Source organism: Diadema setosum, chromosome 5 (assembly GCF_964275005.1).
Source record: "Diadema setosum chromosome 5, eeDiaSeto1, whole genome shotgun sequence".
NCBI lineage: Eukaryota > Metazoa > Echinodermata > Echinoidea > Diadematoida > Diadematidae > Diadema > Diadema setosum.
The window spans coordinates 2745892-2759540 of record NC_092689.1 but is presented as its reverse complement, the minus strand read 5'-3'; the positions used below and the strand labels follow the sequence as shown (position 1 = coordinate 2759540).

The 13649-nt window shown below is 37.7% G+C and overlaps 1 protein-coding gene across 1 annotated transcript in view; it reads left to right on the top strand.

Moving 5' to 3' along the window:
- The window catches only part of LOC140228997 (paladin-like), a 65333-nt gene that overhangs the window by 22670 nt on the left and 29014 nt on the right, over positions 1 to 13649 (top strand). Inside the window, exon 2 of the mRNA XM_072309260.1 lies at positions 13261 to 13587. Within this exon, the coding sequence (XP_072165361.1) occupies positions 13303 to 13587 (285 nt within the window). The 5' untranslated portion in view covers positions 13261 to 13302. The remainder of the gene's footprint in view (positions 1 to 13260; positions 13588 to 13649) is intronic.

Sequence of the window (13649 nt, the reverse complement as noted above, 5' to 3'; positions counted from 1 at the left end):
ATACATTTACAGTGGGTTCCCAATCTGAAGGCTCATATCTCCAGTCGGGCGTATAATGCAGTCTACCAGACGACAGAACAATGCTTTCAGTTTTGTCCTTATTTAGCTTCAATATGTCACTTGTCAGCTACTCATGGTTGAATGTCCCTAGTCTAATTTGGGCTTTCATGATTTCAGTTTGTCTTCCAAACTATAATTTTGTAGTACTTTAGCACTATTCATACATAAATCCAAAAGTCTTTCCAAGTCCACAATGTGGTGAGAGATTTCCCCTTTTTAATAATAGTGGATTTTATAATAACAGTTTCTTTGTAATGGCTTTATATTGGTATAGCTGATTCAAGGTGCATGCACTGGTCGGGAAGGCCTCGAGCCTTGGAGATTAAGTTTGCCTTTTCCTCCCCTGGCAACCAGCAGCATCCACCTAGAATTACCACATTCTTTATATCATGGAATGTATTACTGGTATGACTTCCTGTTTGTATTGTATGTTGAAATGCTAAATAAATAATAATAATGAAATGATAATTACATTCCCAGGACCCTGCCAGTGTACAGTGTAATGACAGAAACCACTTTCTTCCATTGATCTCTAATTTCACAAATTGCATGGTGTCGAACAATGGTGCCATAGTTGTTTGATATCACCATGGAAACTAAAGCAGGAAGCTTTACAGTGTTATTGAAAGGAAGGAGATCGGTTGGTAGGGGATGGGGATGAAAATTGTATGACAGTCTCTTGAAAAGCGGTGTTTAGAGAGTGCAAGTCACTGCTTCTTCATGTGCATCCTGCGTACCTGATTATTGCATCTCTGATTAGACTTTGTGTTTAACTGTTTTGTTTTGTTTTGTTTTGTCTTGTTGTATGCCCGCAAAGTTCAGTGGAGCTCTGTGCCTTTTTATCGGTTTGTCTGTCTGTCTGTCTCTCTGTCTGTCTGTCTATTTCTGTGTGGAGTGAGTGGTTTTTGCCAATGCATGAATATGATGCACCATGCTGTATCCTTGGGTACCGTCATACCCTGGGATTTGATACAGCGGTGTGTAGCACCATCCTGTGTTTTCGTAAGATGTACAGTTACACACTGCCATCATGGTGGCCAAATAATGTAGCTGTCAGTGATAATGATCTTAAAGGGAAGGTAAACCCAAAGAGCAATGTGGACTGAGTGAAAGCAGCAACATTAGTAGAACACATCAGTGAAAGTTTGAGAAAAATCGGACAATCGATGCAAAAGTTATGAATTTTTAAAGTTTTGGTGTTGGAACCGCTGGATGAGGAGACTACTAGAGGATATGACGTATGAGTGGACAACAATACAAAGAAAATATAAAGGATATTCAACAAAAATTCACATTTCTAGAATTATGAAAGAGCAGTGGACCAACCGCTTTCAGAAAGCAGGGGGAATAATTGCTACCCTTAACATATGTCAATATCAAGTTGATGGAATTTGTAATTTTCATGAAAAATGGATTTTTGTAGTATTTTCTTTATATTTTCTTTATATTGTAGTCCACTCATACGTCATGACCTCTAGTAGTCTCCTCATCCAGCGGTTCCAACACCAAAACTTTAAAAATTCATAACTTTTGCATCGATTGTCCGATTTTCTTCAAACTTTCACTGATGTGTTCTACTAATGTTGCCGTTTTCACTCAATCCACATTGTTCTTGGGGTTTATCTTCCCTTTAATGCCAATTCAGCTTTGTTATGACTTAAAAAAAGCCCCATAATTACAAAAAAGTAAATAATACTTTTAATAATTTCAACTTTTGCTTAATTTGAACAGTAATTTGGAATGAGATTATTTCAATCTACAGGTACAAACTTGTCTTGTGATTACATATTTTATTCCTCTCGTGGGCTGATAAGGCAGAGTGTGGTGCTCCCTGCTGTATTATCTGTGACACTTAGATCATCCTTAAAAGGTAGGGAATCCCATTTGCATGCCTTAAACGAAGAGTTGTATAAAAAAGTGGTATGTTGAAGAGAGTATCATTTTAGAAACTCCCATAAAGTATTGAAAGTGGAAGGTAACATTTAGTACATTTTAATTGACCGTTAGATTTTGAATTGATTTTTTTTTCGGGGCTCACCGTAAATTCCAGTACATTACTACAGTTGTAGGCTACCTTTGCAGACCCATGCACTGCATGTGTGTGCATCATGTATATTTTGTGAAGAAAGTTCATCAAAACTTACGAACATTTCCATATACATTCTTGCCACACAATCAATATGTTATTACATCAGCTCTTATACTTTTAGATTTGAGTTTATATAGGTAAAAAATACAGAAGACTGCAACAAAAAGGCTTACATGTAAGTATGGCTGACACACAGAACTACTGAGTAGTTGAGTTTTGTGCATTATTTAAATTGTAGATAACTGTTGACTTCCAAATTTCTCAGCAGTGGCCTAAACAATTCCCCTGAGGTTCATATTTAAAGGGGATGGCTAGTAACCGATCAGTGGGAATCAGTGGGAATGCTGAGGGATGATTGTTCCAATCCTTGTGGGATTCATTTAAGAGTACATTATATATCTACTGTTGTGTGAAAATTATTTGCTTCAGAACGGTCTCATATTCAAGTAATGTGCAGATTAATGCCCAGTCACTGACCAGGGACGCTTACCTGGAAACATTAAACTGCACATTACTTGAATATGAGACCATTCTGAAGCAAATAATTTTCACACAAGAATAGATATATAATGCACTCTTAAATGAATCCCACAAGGATTGGAACAATCACCTCTCAGCATTCCCACTGATTCCCACTGATCAGTTACTAGCCTTCCCCTTTAATGTTTTGCTGCATTGTGGGAGGCCTGTAAAAGGTATCCCCTACCTTTAACCCATTCCATATGGTAACCTGGTGGCCTGTGTATCAACTCTATGGGAGTTTTCAGAATTCTGTATACTATAGAATGGGTTATGAGTGTGTGATGAGCGCTCAAGTTGTGATGCTGCTGTACTGCTGAGCTCTTTGTTGCAACAAATTTTTCTTCCATAAAGTGCTAGATATTACTGTCACCCATATTTTGGTAACCCAGGTTATGGCACTTAAAAAAAACAACAACAAACAAACAAACTCAAATAATTCAACAAAATGGTGGAATTTCTAATTGGTACCTCAAGGTACCAAAAACAGCATCACAATATGTATGTGGATGTCTTGTGGAAGTATGTGATGACAAAGAGCATCTGTTTTCTTGTATTTCTCTGTGCTTGCTTAGTCATGGTGGATGACTAGAAGAGATGGAGAGAGAAATATCATCACAGAGGAGGTGGAGAGTTCCTGCCTCAAAATTTCTTGCAGCTGCTGTTCCATTAATTACCTCCACCAAGGAAGTGATCATCGGCGTTGGTTTGTCTGTGTGCAAAATCACTGAAAAAGTTTTGAACAGATTTGAATGACACTTGCAGGAAAAGTCGATAATGACACAAAGAAGAGATGATTCAATTTTGGTTGTAATCTGGGAATTTTTATGGATTTTTGAAGGATTTGAAAAAAAAAAATCTGTTGGCATATGGTCAATGAACTTGGGAGTGACAAAAGATTCAATGACTTGCTACTCAACAGTGTTAAATGTTGTATCCTACTGGTGTGCAACATTCATTGCAACCTTAAAAATCAGTACCTCATGATATCAATGGTAGTTATTTAGTAGACCATCAGAAATCCTCCCCCCCCCCCGAAAAAAAATTAAGTCACTAATCGAAAATCCAAACACTAACAAAATTCAGATATCTTGTGATGCAAACGTAGAACCAATTTTATATTGTTTTAAAGGGGATAGCTAGTAACTGATCAGTGGGAATGCTGGGGGATGAGTGTTCCAATCCTTGTGGGATTAATTTAAGAGTAATATCTATTGTTGTGTGAAAATTATTTGCTTCTGAATGGTCTCATATTCAAGTAATGTGCAGTTGAGGTTAGTCCAGGTTAGCATGCCTGTGCAGTGATGGGGCGATCGTTAACAATCGCCCCATCACTGCTTTTGCAGACTTTTCATATTTCAGCCATAGTGTTCATGATTATAGTTGCAAATCTGCTTGCAGCTCTGATTCCCCAAGAGAGGCAAGTCAGTAGTCAGATTCACACTGACATGAATTAGCCGTATACAAATCTTGAGATTTACATCTCAATCCAAATCTCTAGATTTTTGCCTGTGCAGACATAAAAAATCCAACTTAATAGCTATTAGCACAATTAGCATTGCCATCCAAATCCCAAGAAATCATGCGATTATTTTGGATTTATTGTGATAAATGATATTTGAAAAATAGGGCAATGATGTGCATAGTGGTGGGTGTATAAATGCTGGAGCAAAAGTTTTAAAGATCTTTTGTTCAATCATTCAAAACATACATGATTAAACAGCTCACAGACACATAGGCAAGGGTCACTATTTTGGTAGATTTTGGGCATACGTAGTTTTGTCAACAAATTTCACGATTGGTAATTAGCAGACATTAACAAAGATCTTGGTATTTGAATCACAATTGCTATCCTGCTATTTTGTCAATGTGACAGCTACTAGTTCTAGGTTTTACCCATTCTGCATCCCTGAATCGGAAGTTTACTGACATGAACAAACAGCATGGTCCTGATATTACTCAAATCTGTGTGCTGCTGCAATACGGTACAATACGGTTTTGTTTGTATCTTTTCTCTTTGTCTGATTTAAAATCACCAGCTTGAGCATTTATAATCTTGATTTGCCCACAGACTTTAATGGTCTAGTAACATCTGCACATTGTCATTCGCTGGTAGCTTTATTCATTTCTTGTCGCCTTTTGCTCATGTATTAGCAGTTTAATACGAAGCTTGTTGGTCAGCAGCCAAGTAGAGTGCAGTTGCATTGAGTGGCCACTAGTTTAATAGCCATCTACATGTACAGCAATGTATGTGGAAAAGGCTCTGTACAGAGCACGGCATAGCTCCTGTATATGTATGACCGGAAGCTAAGTTTCCAAGACCTTGCTGTGTAGCTTGTTTCCAAGACCTTGCTGTATAGCTTGTTTCCAAGACCTTGCTGTGTAGCAAGGCCATTAGCTTGTCTTTTGACTGGATATCACCAACATGATCACAAACTTGAGAACCGGTATTCAAAGGACTGATACAAATCTTTGAAAATAAAAAAGGTGAACTGATGAAGACGGAAATATTCTCTTTTCCCATAGACAACACACTTTCATGTGCTGTAAAGGAATGTGGTCATTGCTGATGGTGAGTAGGCCCTACCCACTTCCATGCAATGCAGACACTGGGCATGGTATTATTGTGACAAGATTGTTAAAAAAATAACAAATAAAATTGTACATGTACATGCTATTCATGAATGGTTATTGTTCCATTACAAGAAATGAAGTGAAAGGTGAAAAAATAATTTGCCAAACTGCCTCTTGTAACCACTTTCCAATACTGTTAAACGAGGAATGTTCGCGTGCATTTTGATTTTGCGAGAGCCAAGATTTGCGAAATTAAAATGCACGCAAAAGTTCTTGTCTACACTATATGCATTGAATGTAAGAGGCAACTGGCAAAAATTTCATGTGCAAAAAAAAAAAAGGCTGTCTGCTCCAATTCGCAAAAATTTCATGCTGCAAAAATATCTGGTTTTACAGGAGTTCCACATTTCTTCCTTTTAATTTGAATGCATGTACAGACCTGGACAAATTCAGTTTTATTAGATTAATGTTACTTAACCTCTCTGTTGTACATGTTGTTTAAGAAACTAGCTATTTTAATATTCAACAATTGTTGAAAGCTCAATATGACTATTACAAACTGAAAGCCAGCAGCAATAATGAAGTATCAACTGTGATAATGCTCCCATGTCCACATGTTACACATCCTGCCAATGTTTTGCTCTCTTTTCCAAGTTTCTTCTGTATCACCACCCTTCAAAGTATAAAAAAAGAATCAACATTTTTCTCAATTTAATCATTCAAATGGGTTTCTACAGACAAAAGAATTTGCTGTATATATGCTGTTGTTTTTGTACAGAATGCATTCATACAGTTGTACACCAGCAGACCCTCCATCTCCATCATGATATAATCTGTTGTTCAAACTCTGCTTATCTGTGCATTTTAATCTTGGGTATCACGTCCATCACCATTGGTACTGGTTACCACAGTAACCAGATGTACAACAAGCGGTGTCACTAAGCTGCGTGTGTCGCTATATAGCTTGCAGAAGGAGCTATTGAAACCACACAATTTACGACCGTGCTTAGCTAATCGATAACCCGCATTTCACTGTTGAGTCAGAAACAAATCCCTCTAGCTGCATGATTTAATAAATGAGCCAACCAAATTGTACAATACTTTGCAGTGCCTCTTGTATATGTAACAGCTCTTGAAATGGATATCAACAGATCAAATGGCCCATAAAAAAGCAAAAATAGAAACTAATTGAAGTATCATCTTCTTTGAGTGTGAAATGAGGAGCATTTTCATTATCTTTAATACTCTCTGCAATTCGTGTGATATTTTCTGGAGGATTCATCAAAATTAACATGCATGGTATGTGATTAATCACATTTTTAGGTATGGTAATAAATTCTTGCTTGTTTGGACATTTGTGATTTTCTTTTTTTGTCAGTCATATGTTCTTCCTGTTTCATCTTTATATGGGCTTCTCTCTGTAAGGAAATTAATGATTTGTTATTCTTTTTTTCCCCCATGATGTCAGAATGAAAATGAGTGGTTATTTTGCTACATGTGTATTGTAGTTGCGGACCCCTGCAATGTAGGTAATGTGACCTTAAATTTACAGTTTGCTGCATTACAAAATTGTATACCATTCTCTCTGTCTCTCAACTGCTAAGAGATTTTATTTGTTGTTTTTTTTTAACTATGCTGCACATAACCAATGTGATATATTTTGCTGTCTTTTATTTCTGCAAGTTTCACAAGATGACTGATATAAATTATGAAAATAACTACTCCGTCTACTTGTACAAAAATAATTCCTCCTGTTACACAAATGCATAGCATACAGTATGCTGATGGAAGATTGCTAACTTTTCTCTTGATAAAGGATACCTCATTCTTACACCGTACTCTTGATCACAAAATTGTCAAAATTATAAGCCCCAATGAGTAAAATATTATACTCGTGAAATATATGGCATATACCATACAAGGAAGCTGGAATTCTGTTCCGCTGATACCATAGAATAATAATGTATATGATATGTAAAACCAATTTTGTGACATTGCATCTGATGACTGATTAATTACTGGTCATCCATATACATTTATGCATACCAATTATATATTGTTTCTGTAGAAGCCATGAGTGAAATATCTTGGGCATGCATGTACTCAGATTGGACCAACCGGAGCATGTGTAATTTGTATTTATATGCTCATGATTTTTCACCGTGGCTTCAGGCTTCCACAAAAACAATGAAAAGTCTGTGCTTCTAGTGTGTAATTACGTTGATGAAGGGCAATTTGTCAATCAGTTGCAATAAAAACAACTTGATGCAAGAATTCATTTAATTAATTTCGAGGTTGATCATGGCGGAATCAGGGGTGCCCCCCCCCCCCCAAACAAGGATGAAATCCCCTTGATGGATTTTCACCAAACTCGGCAGGTACACTTGTAGCATGACTAGGGGTTTAGGATCTCAATCTGTTCAACTGGGTCCAAACCCCTCAGGATTATTTAAAAAAAAAAAAAAAAAAATCTTCTGTAGAATGAGAAGTGATAAAGCAAAGTTAATACTATTAGTTAGTACATTAATGACTGTAGTTTCAAGTTACATTTTCATCTCTTTAAAAACAACATGAAGAATTTTTGAATGAATGATTTTTTCCTTTATCATGGCTACTACTAAAATTAAAACACTGATCAATTCAGTGCTTATTTATGTCGATATAGGGTGCAGTTTGTCTAGATCAGTTCCATGAAAACCTCTCGACGGAAGAATTTCAAGAATTTGAAGAAACATGTCATTTCAGGGGTTTTTTTTTCCCAACTATATATGTGAAACTGGCATCTCATATTGTTAAGATGTATACTACACACTTTGGGAGAAACATGCTCTGTGGCGAAGGCATACCAGTTGCCATGGTGACATTTCTAGACTTGATTGCATCTCTTGCAACTGGCTGATGAATTCTGCCAGCGTCAAGTGCTAATGTGCAGTTTAGAAGCACATTTAAGAGATAACAGTCTCTTTGATAGAGCAGTCGTAACAGTAGCTTTATTCTAATCTTGATGTGAAAATTGATGCATAGTAAGTTCAGATTTTTTTTTTTTCAAATTGATATTTGAATACTTAAATCATGCGCATTGTATAAATCACCTGCTTGTTTCAAAATTGTCATGTCTTAATGTCATACACAAACCTCTCAGTTTGTGACTACATGAAAATTAATATAGCCTTTAAAGTACCATTAGCAGGGAGATAAAGCAAATTAACAGTTAAGACCAAAAGCTTGCCGCGCAGTAGCAGTAGATGCTACTGGAGCTGGGTAAAACTTGATTGTGTATGCACTGCGATTGTCTGTGCAGCATTGTGCCCATTGTGTGTATTGTATCTTGCATGCAGTCGAAGGCTGAAACAATGGCATGGAGGGTTTGAAGGAAAATCTTCGTCATTGTCATGGAACTGCTAAAATCAAATTTAGTCATTATTGCAAGAGGCAACCTCTAAATCCTGATTTCAGAGTATCTCTGTACTTGAAGGCATTTTCCTTTTGTGACCCACACATCAACATGTAAAAGAATCGGTCTTGGCAAGACTATTGAACACAGTCACAAATTATTGCTGCAAATGTTTTCGGTGTACATCCATATTTTACCTGTTCTTGTGACAGGATATGTTATTTCAAATCTTCCCCATACTACCTGTTCATACCACAAGACAGCAACCAAAATTGTGTCTCATATGTGTGGTGCGATATGCGAAGTCGGAGATCATAAACGGATGAAAAATGCATGTAAAGCTGATTTGGGCAGTATTGTATAAGCTCTCTAGTTTTCTATAAACATTTAATTCTTCTTTAAAATATTCTTTGTGTACTGAAGTATGGCATACAAAATTAAATCATTGTACATGTATCTTATGAATTCAGATCTGCCAAAAAAGCCAAAACACTGTTTTCCTGAAGTGGATTAATGCATCACATATTCTGTGAGAGAAAATCAAAAGTAATTTTACATGCACACATCTCTTTATTTTTACTTCTTTTTATTTCTGATTTTCATAAATGTGAAAATCAGGTTTGACTTGCAAAGGATCGAAAGATAAGATGATGTCTGTAGTGGTCTTTGATAGTGATAGCATCTTGAAATGCATCATTTGAATATCTTGAACATGCTGTTTGCTATGTTCACTTTCATAAGAATCTAGAGGCTCCAAGCTTTTGTGTGCTCAGCAAACTCCATTACTATTCTCCAGGGCTGCAGGATAGCAGTTGGAGTGTACACAGTATTGTAATTACGTATCTGTGTGTGAATGCATAGACCAGGGAGGTGAGAGGCAGTCGTTTCCATCATAGTACTCCTTGCCCTGTGAATCATCACATGCGCCTTTTGTGAGTAAAGAGTAAAGTTGTCTTGAGCGTGCCAAGGAAATCAAACAAAATTATTATAAATCAAATCAGACTGAAGAAACACATTGGCCCGAATTCACAAAGGTGGCACAATCTTGTCCATGGTTTAACATGGACAAAGACCATGGAGCGCCAAGTGTCGCATGGAAGATATTGTTAATACAAAATCAGTAATTTTAACAACATACTACATTACACTACAGAACTACAGATTGTACCACCTTTGTGAATTCAGGCCATTGCCTCTGGTGCCCTTCCAAATGATGGGGGATGTAAATAAAAGAATCATTGATTGTGCAGAAAATGTCCCCTATGCATACAAGCTATAAAAATTCTTGGCCTAGTGCCGCATTCTATTTTCTGCCATCGATGTGATCAGAATTTGGGAAGCTCTGAAAGAGTCCACAGCTGTTATTTTCATGACGGTTTAAAGGGGAAGGCTAGTAACTGATCAGTGGGAATCAGTGGAAATGCTGGGAGATGATTGTTTCAATCAGCTGGGAGATGATTGTTTGAATCATTCAAGAGTTCATTGTGTATCTATTGCTGTGTGAAAATGATTTGCTTCAGAACGGTCTCATATTCAAGCAATGTGCAGATTAATGCTCCGTCACTGACCAGGGACGCTAACCTGGAAGCATTAAACTGCACATTACTTGAATATGAGACCATTCTGAAGCAAATCATTTTCACACAACAATAGATATACAATGAACTTTTGAATGAATCCCACGAGGATTAGAACAATCATCTCCCAGCATTTCCACTGATTCCCACTGATCAGTTACTAGCCTTCCCCTTTAATTTTCGCGAATCTAGTGAATTGTAGTTGGATCGCGAATTCAACAACACACGGAAATGTCTCCATGCGCTTTGTTAATAAAGCATTAATGTAAAGGTTGCGGCGATTTGCGAAAAAAACATCTTGCAAAAATGTCTATGACCTCGTCATTCGCGAAAATATCTATACACAAAAATAACAATGTATACAGTTATTACAGGTATGTGGAAAGGTATAATGTAGATCTGTTGCTTTATCTTTCTGTATTACACAGCTCTTCCACTGTGTAATTACCTTTCCTCCAAGTACATACTTCATCATGCCACAAAAAAGTAAAGAGGCTTTAAAAATAATATCGTATGTGTTTGTTTTTTTCTCTCTTTCCCTTATCACACTCCTGGAAATGGGCATCACTGATTACCTCATATCCACAGCCGACGACCCTTGAAACAGCTGAGACAGTATTTCCAGGTCTAATGACTGGGGGGAGAAGCTTCCGTGAGATATGTGCTAATTGATTCTAGTTGGGTTTGTGGGCTTTCTAGGCATAGGGACAACTCATTCCCTTGAGCCTTGTTAGTGGGCACCACTATCACAAACAGGACAGGTCGGGGTAGCAAATATTCTTCCTCCTTGCCTGACAGGACAAGCCACAGATGTCCCAGTTTGCACTGCAGCACTGCCCAAGAATTTGACGAAAAGGATGTGAATACAGTAGGGTTTTTAGAACTAGGTTTTTTTTAGAAACCGTCTATGAACATGTTCAGAAATGGATGTCATGCTGTCAATTGAGTTATTTTAGCTAGTATGACAGCACATGTGTGCCACGTTTCTTCCAAATTTGTATGTGTACAAGTATGCTAATGCACCAGATGCTTGATTGTACTCCAGTTGGAAGAAGAAGAAAAAAAAAGAAGAAGAAAGAGCAATTTATTTCTTAAAGAAAATCCTGTTTGTTTCCGTGCTTTCCCACTTATTCAGGGTGTTTACTTCTTGTCTATGTCCACAAAATGTTTACCGGTTCTTCCTGTTGTGTGGGAAAGATGTTTACTTCCTGTTTTTCATCACTGACAAATGAATTTACAGATTTGAATGACAATTTAGTACCTAATACACATTCTATATATACAACATATATGGAGGCAAAATTTTTACTTTTACAAAGGTTAAGAGTCAATGGTCAAGTTTTCAGCTGCAGTTGTACATTTCACTTTGTGTACAATAAACAAGACATTAGCTGCAGTCATAGTATGATTGTGAAACTGTGCACTAACTCTTTTGAAATCCTTGGGATAACTTGTGCAGTATGTATGAATGGCACACACACACACACACACACACAAATACTCTATTACATAATTCTTGATTTTTTTAGAAATATGGTTTGAAAGTGTGATTGCATCAGTTCTTTGTAGGTGTGGAAACCCCTCAGTTAATTTTCTTTGTGCTGGGCAAGATCCCCCGCATTATGTAACATCCTGATGACTTGAAGATTGTGAACTGAAATTGTGAAATATTTTAACAGGATCCTTTGTCTTTTGTTTCAGTGCTGTCTCAATGCAAGATGTTTACTTCCTGTCTGCCCACAAGATGTTTACTGGTTCTTCCCAAGGAGTTGGGAACATATCTCTTCCCACCTCCCTGTTTTTCCTGTTGTATGAGAAAGATGTTTACTTCCTGTTTTTCATCAGTGCCAGTCAAAAATACAGATTTGTGCGAGGATGTAGTGCATGCACATATAATGTGGGAGCAAAATTTCTGCTGTTACGAAGGTCAAGTTAAGTTGTAAAATGTCACTTTTTGAGGTTTTTACATGCGTATTATTAAAGGGAACGCAAACCCAAAGAGCAATGTGGATTGAGTGAAAGCAGCAACATTAGCAGAACACATCAGCGAAAGTTTGAAGAAAATCGGACAATTGATGCAAAAGTTATGAATCTTTAAAGTTTTGGTGTTGGACCCGCTGGATGAGGAGACTACTAGAGGTTATGACGTATAAGTGGACAACAATATAAAGAAAATATAAAGAAAACTCCACAAAAATTCATTTATCATGAAAATTACAAATTCCATCGACCTGATACTATGTTAAGGGTAGCAATTATTTCCCCTGCTTTCTGAAAGCGGTTAGTCAAGTGCTCTTTCATAATGCCAGAAAAGTGAATTTTTGTTGAATTTTCTATATATTTTCTTTGTATTGTTGTCCACTCATACGTCATAACCTCCAGTAGTCTCCTCATCCAGCAGTTCCAACACCAAAACTTTAAAAAATCATAACTTTTGCATCGATTGTCCGATTTTCCTAAAACTTTCACTGATGTGTTCTACTAATGTTGCTGCTTTCACTCAATCCACATTGCTCTTAGGGTTTGCGTTCCCTTTAAAATAACATGCTCTAGTTTCTGCTAGGGTGAGGCGTGACGCGCAGCTGGCAGTTGATGATGTAACAAAAGGCTTCTAGGCGTTTGGAAATCAGGCAACTTTCAGTATGCATACATATAGGTAGAAATCACTGATCTCTGTAATATGGAAAAACAAGGTCAGTGGTGGAAATGAGCTGCTTGGTGGTGGTTTGTGCTCTCAGAGTGCTTCTCTAATTAATCAGTTGGTCTCTTCTCACGGTACCTCATACACTGTCAGGATCTTTGATGGTTAGCACTATAAAAGTGAGCACATTCAACACATGCTAATGTCAGAGCTATGATTGTAGCTGTGTGCCCTTCTCATAATGTCAAATGTCAGAAGATGGATAAACTTCCAGACAGTTAGCTACGCATGTGATGAAGCTCAATGAAGAAACAGAAAGTCTTGTTGTTTGTAGCCCTCACGAGTCTCTGTCTAGGTGAACATTTCACTGCTATTGTGGTCTTCAATCTGTCAATTCCTCTTTCAGAGCAGAGTGAGGTGAAACAAGATTTAAGTAGACTTGGTTGCCATGGGGACTGGAGCAAGCAGTGCTTCCTCCCGGTCCCCGTCTCCCGACTTTGCGCAGAGCCAGCGCAACTCGCTGCGCCACCCGGAAAACGACGACAACCGCAAGAATTCGCTCGGCACGGGCGGAGAGAAGTGGCGCGGCCAGAATGTGATCTGCAACGACGTGGCGCCAATCATCATCACGAAGGACTGCTTCGAGGAGTACCAGTGCCCGTTCCTGGCAGAGAAGCAGATGCTGGTTGTTGGGTCAATCAAGAATGGGATGCCGGAGCACAACTTGATTCAAGTAAGGGTGATGAACCTCCCTCTGATATAATTTTGTGAAACAAATTCAGTCGTCACTGCCTA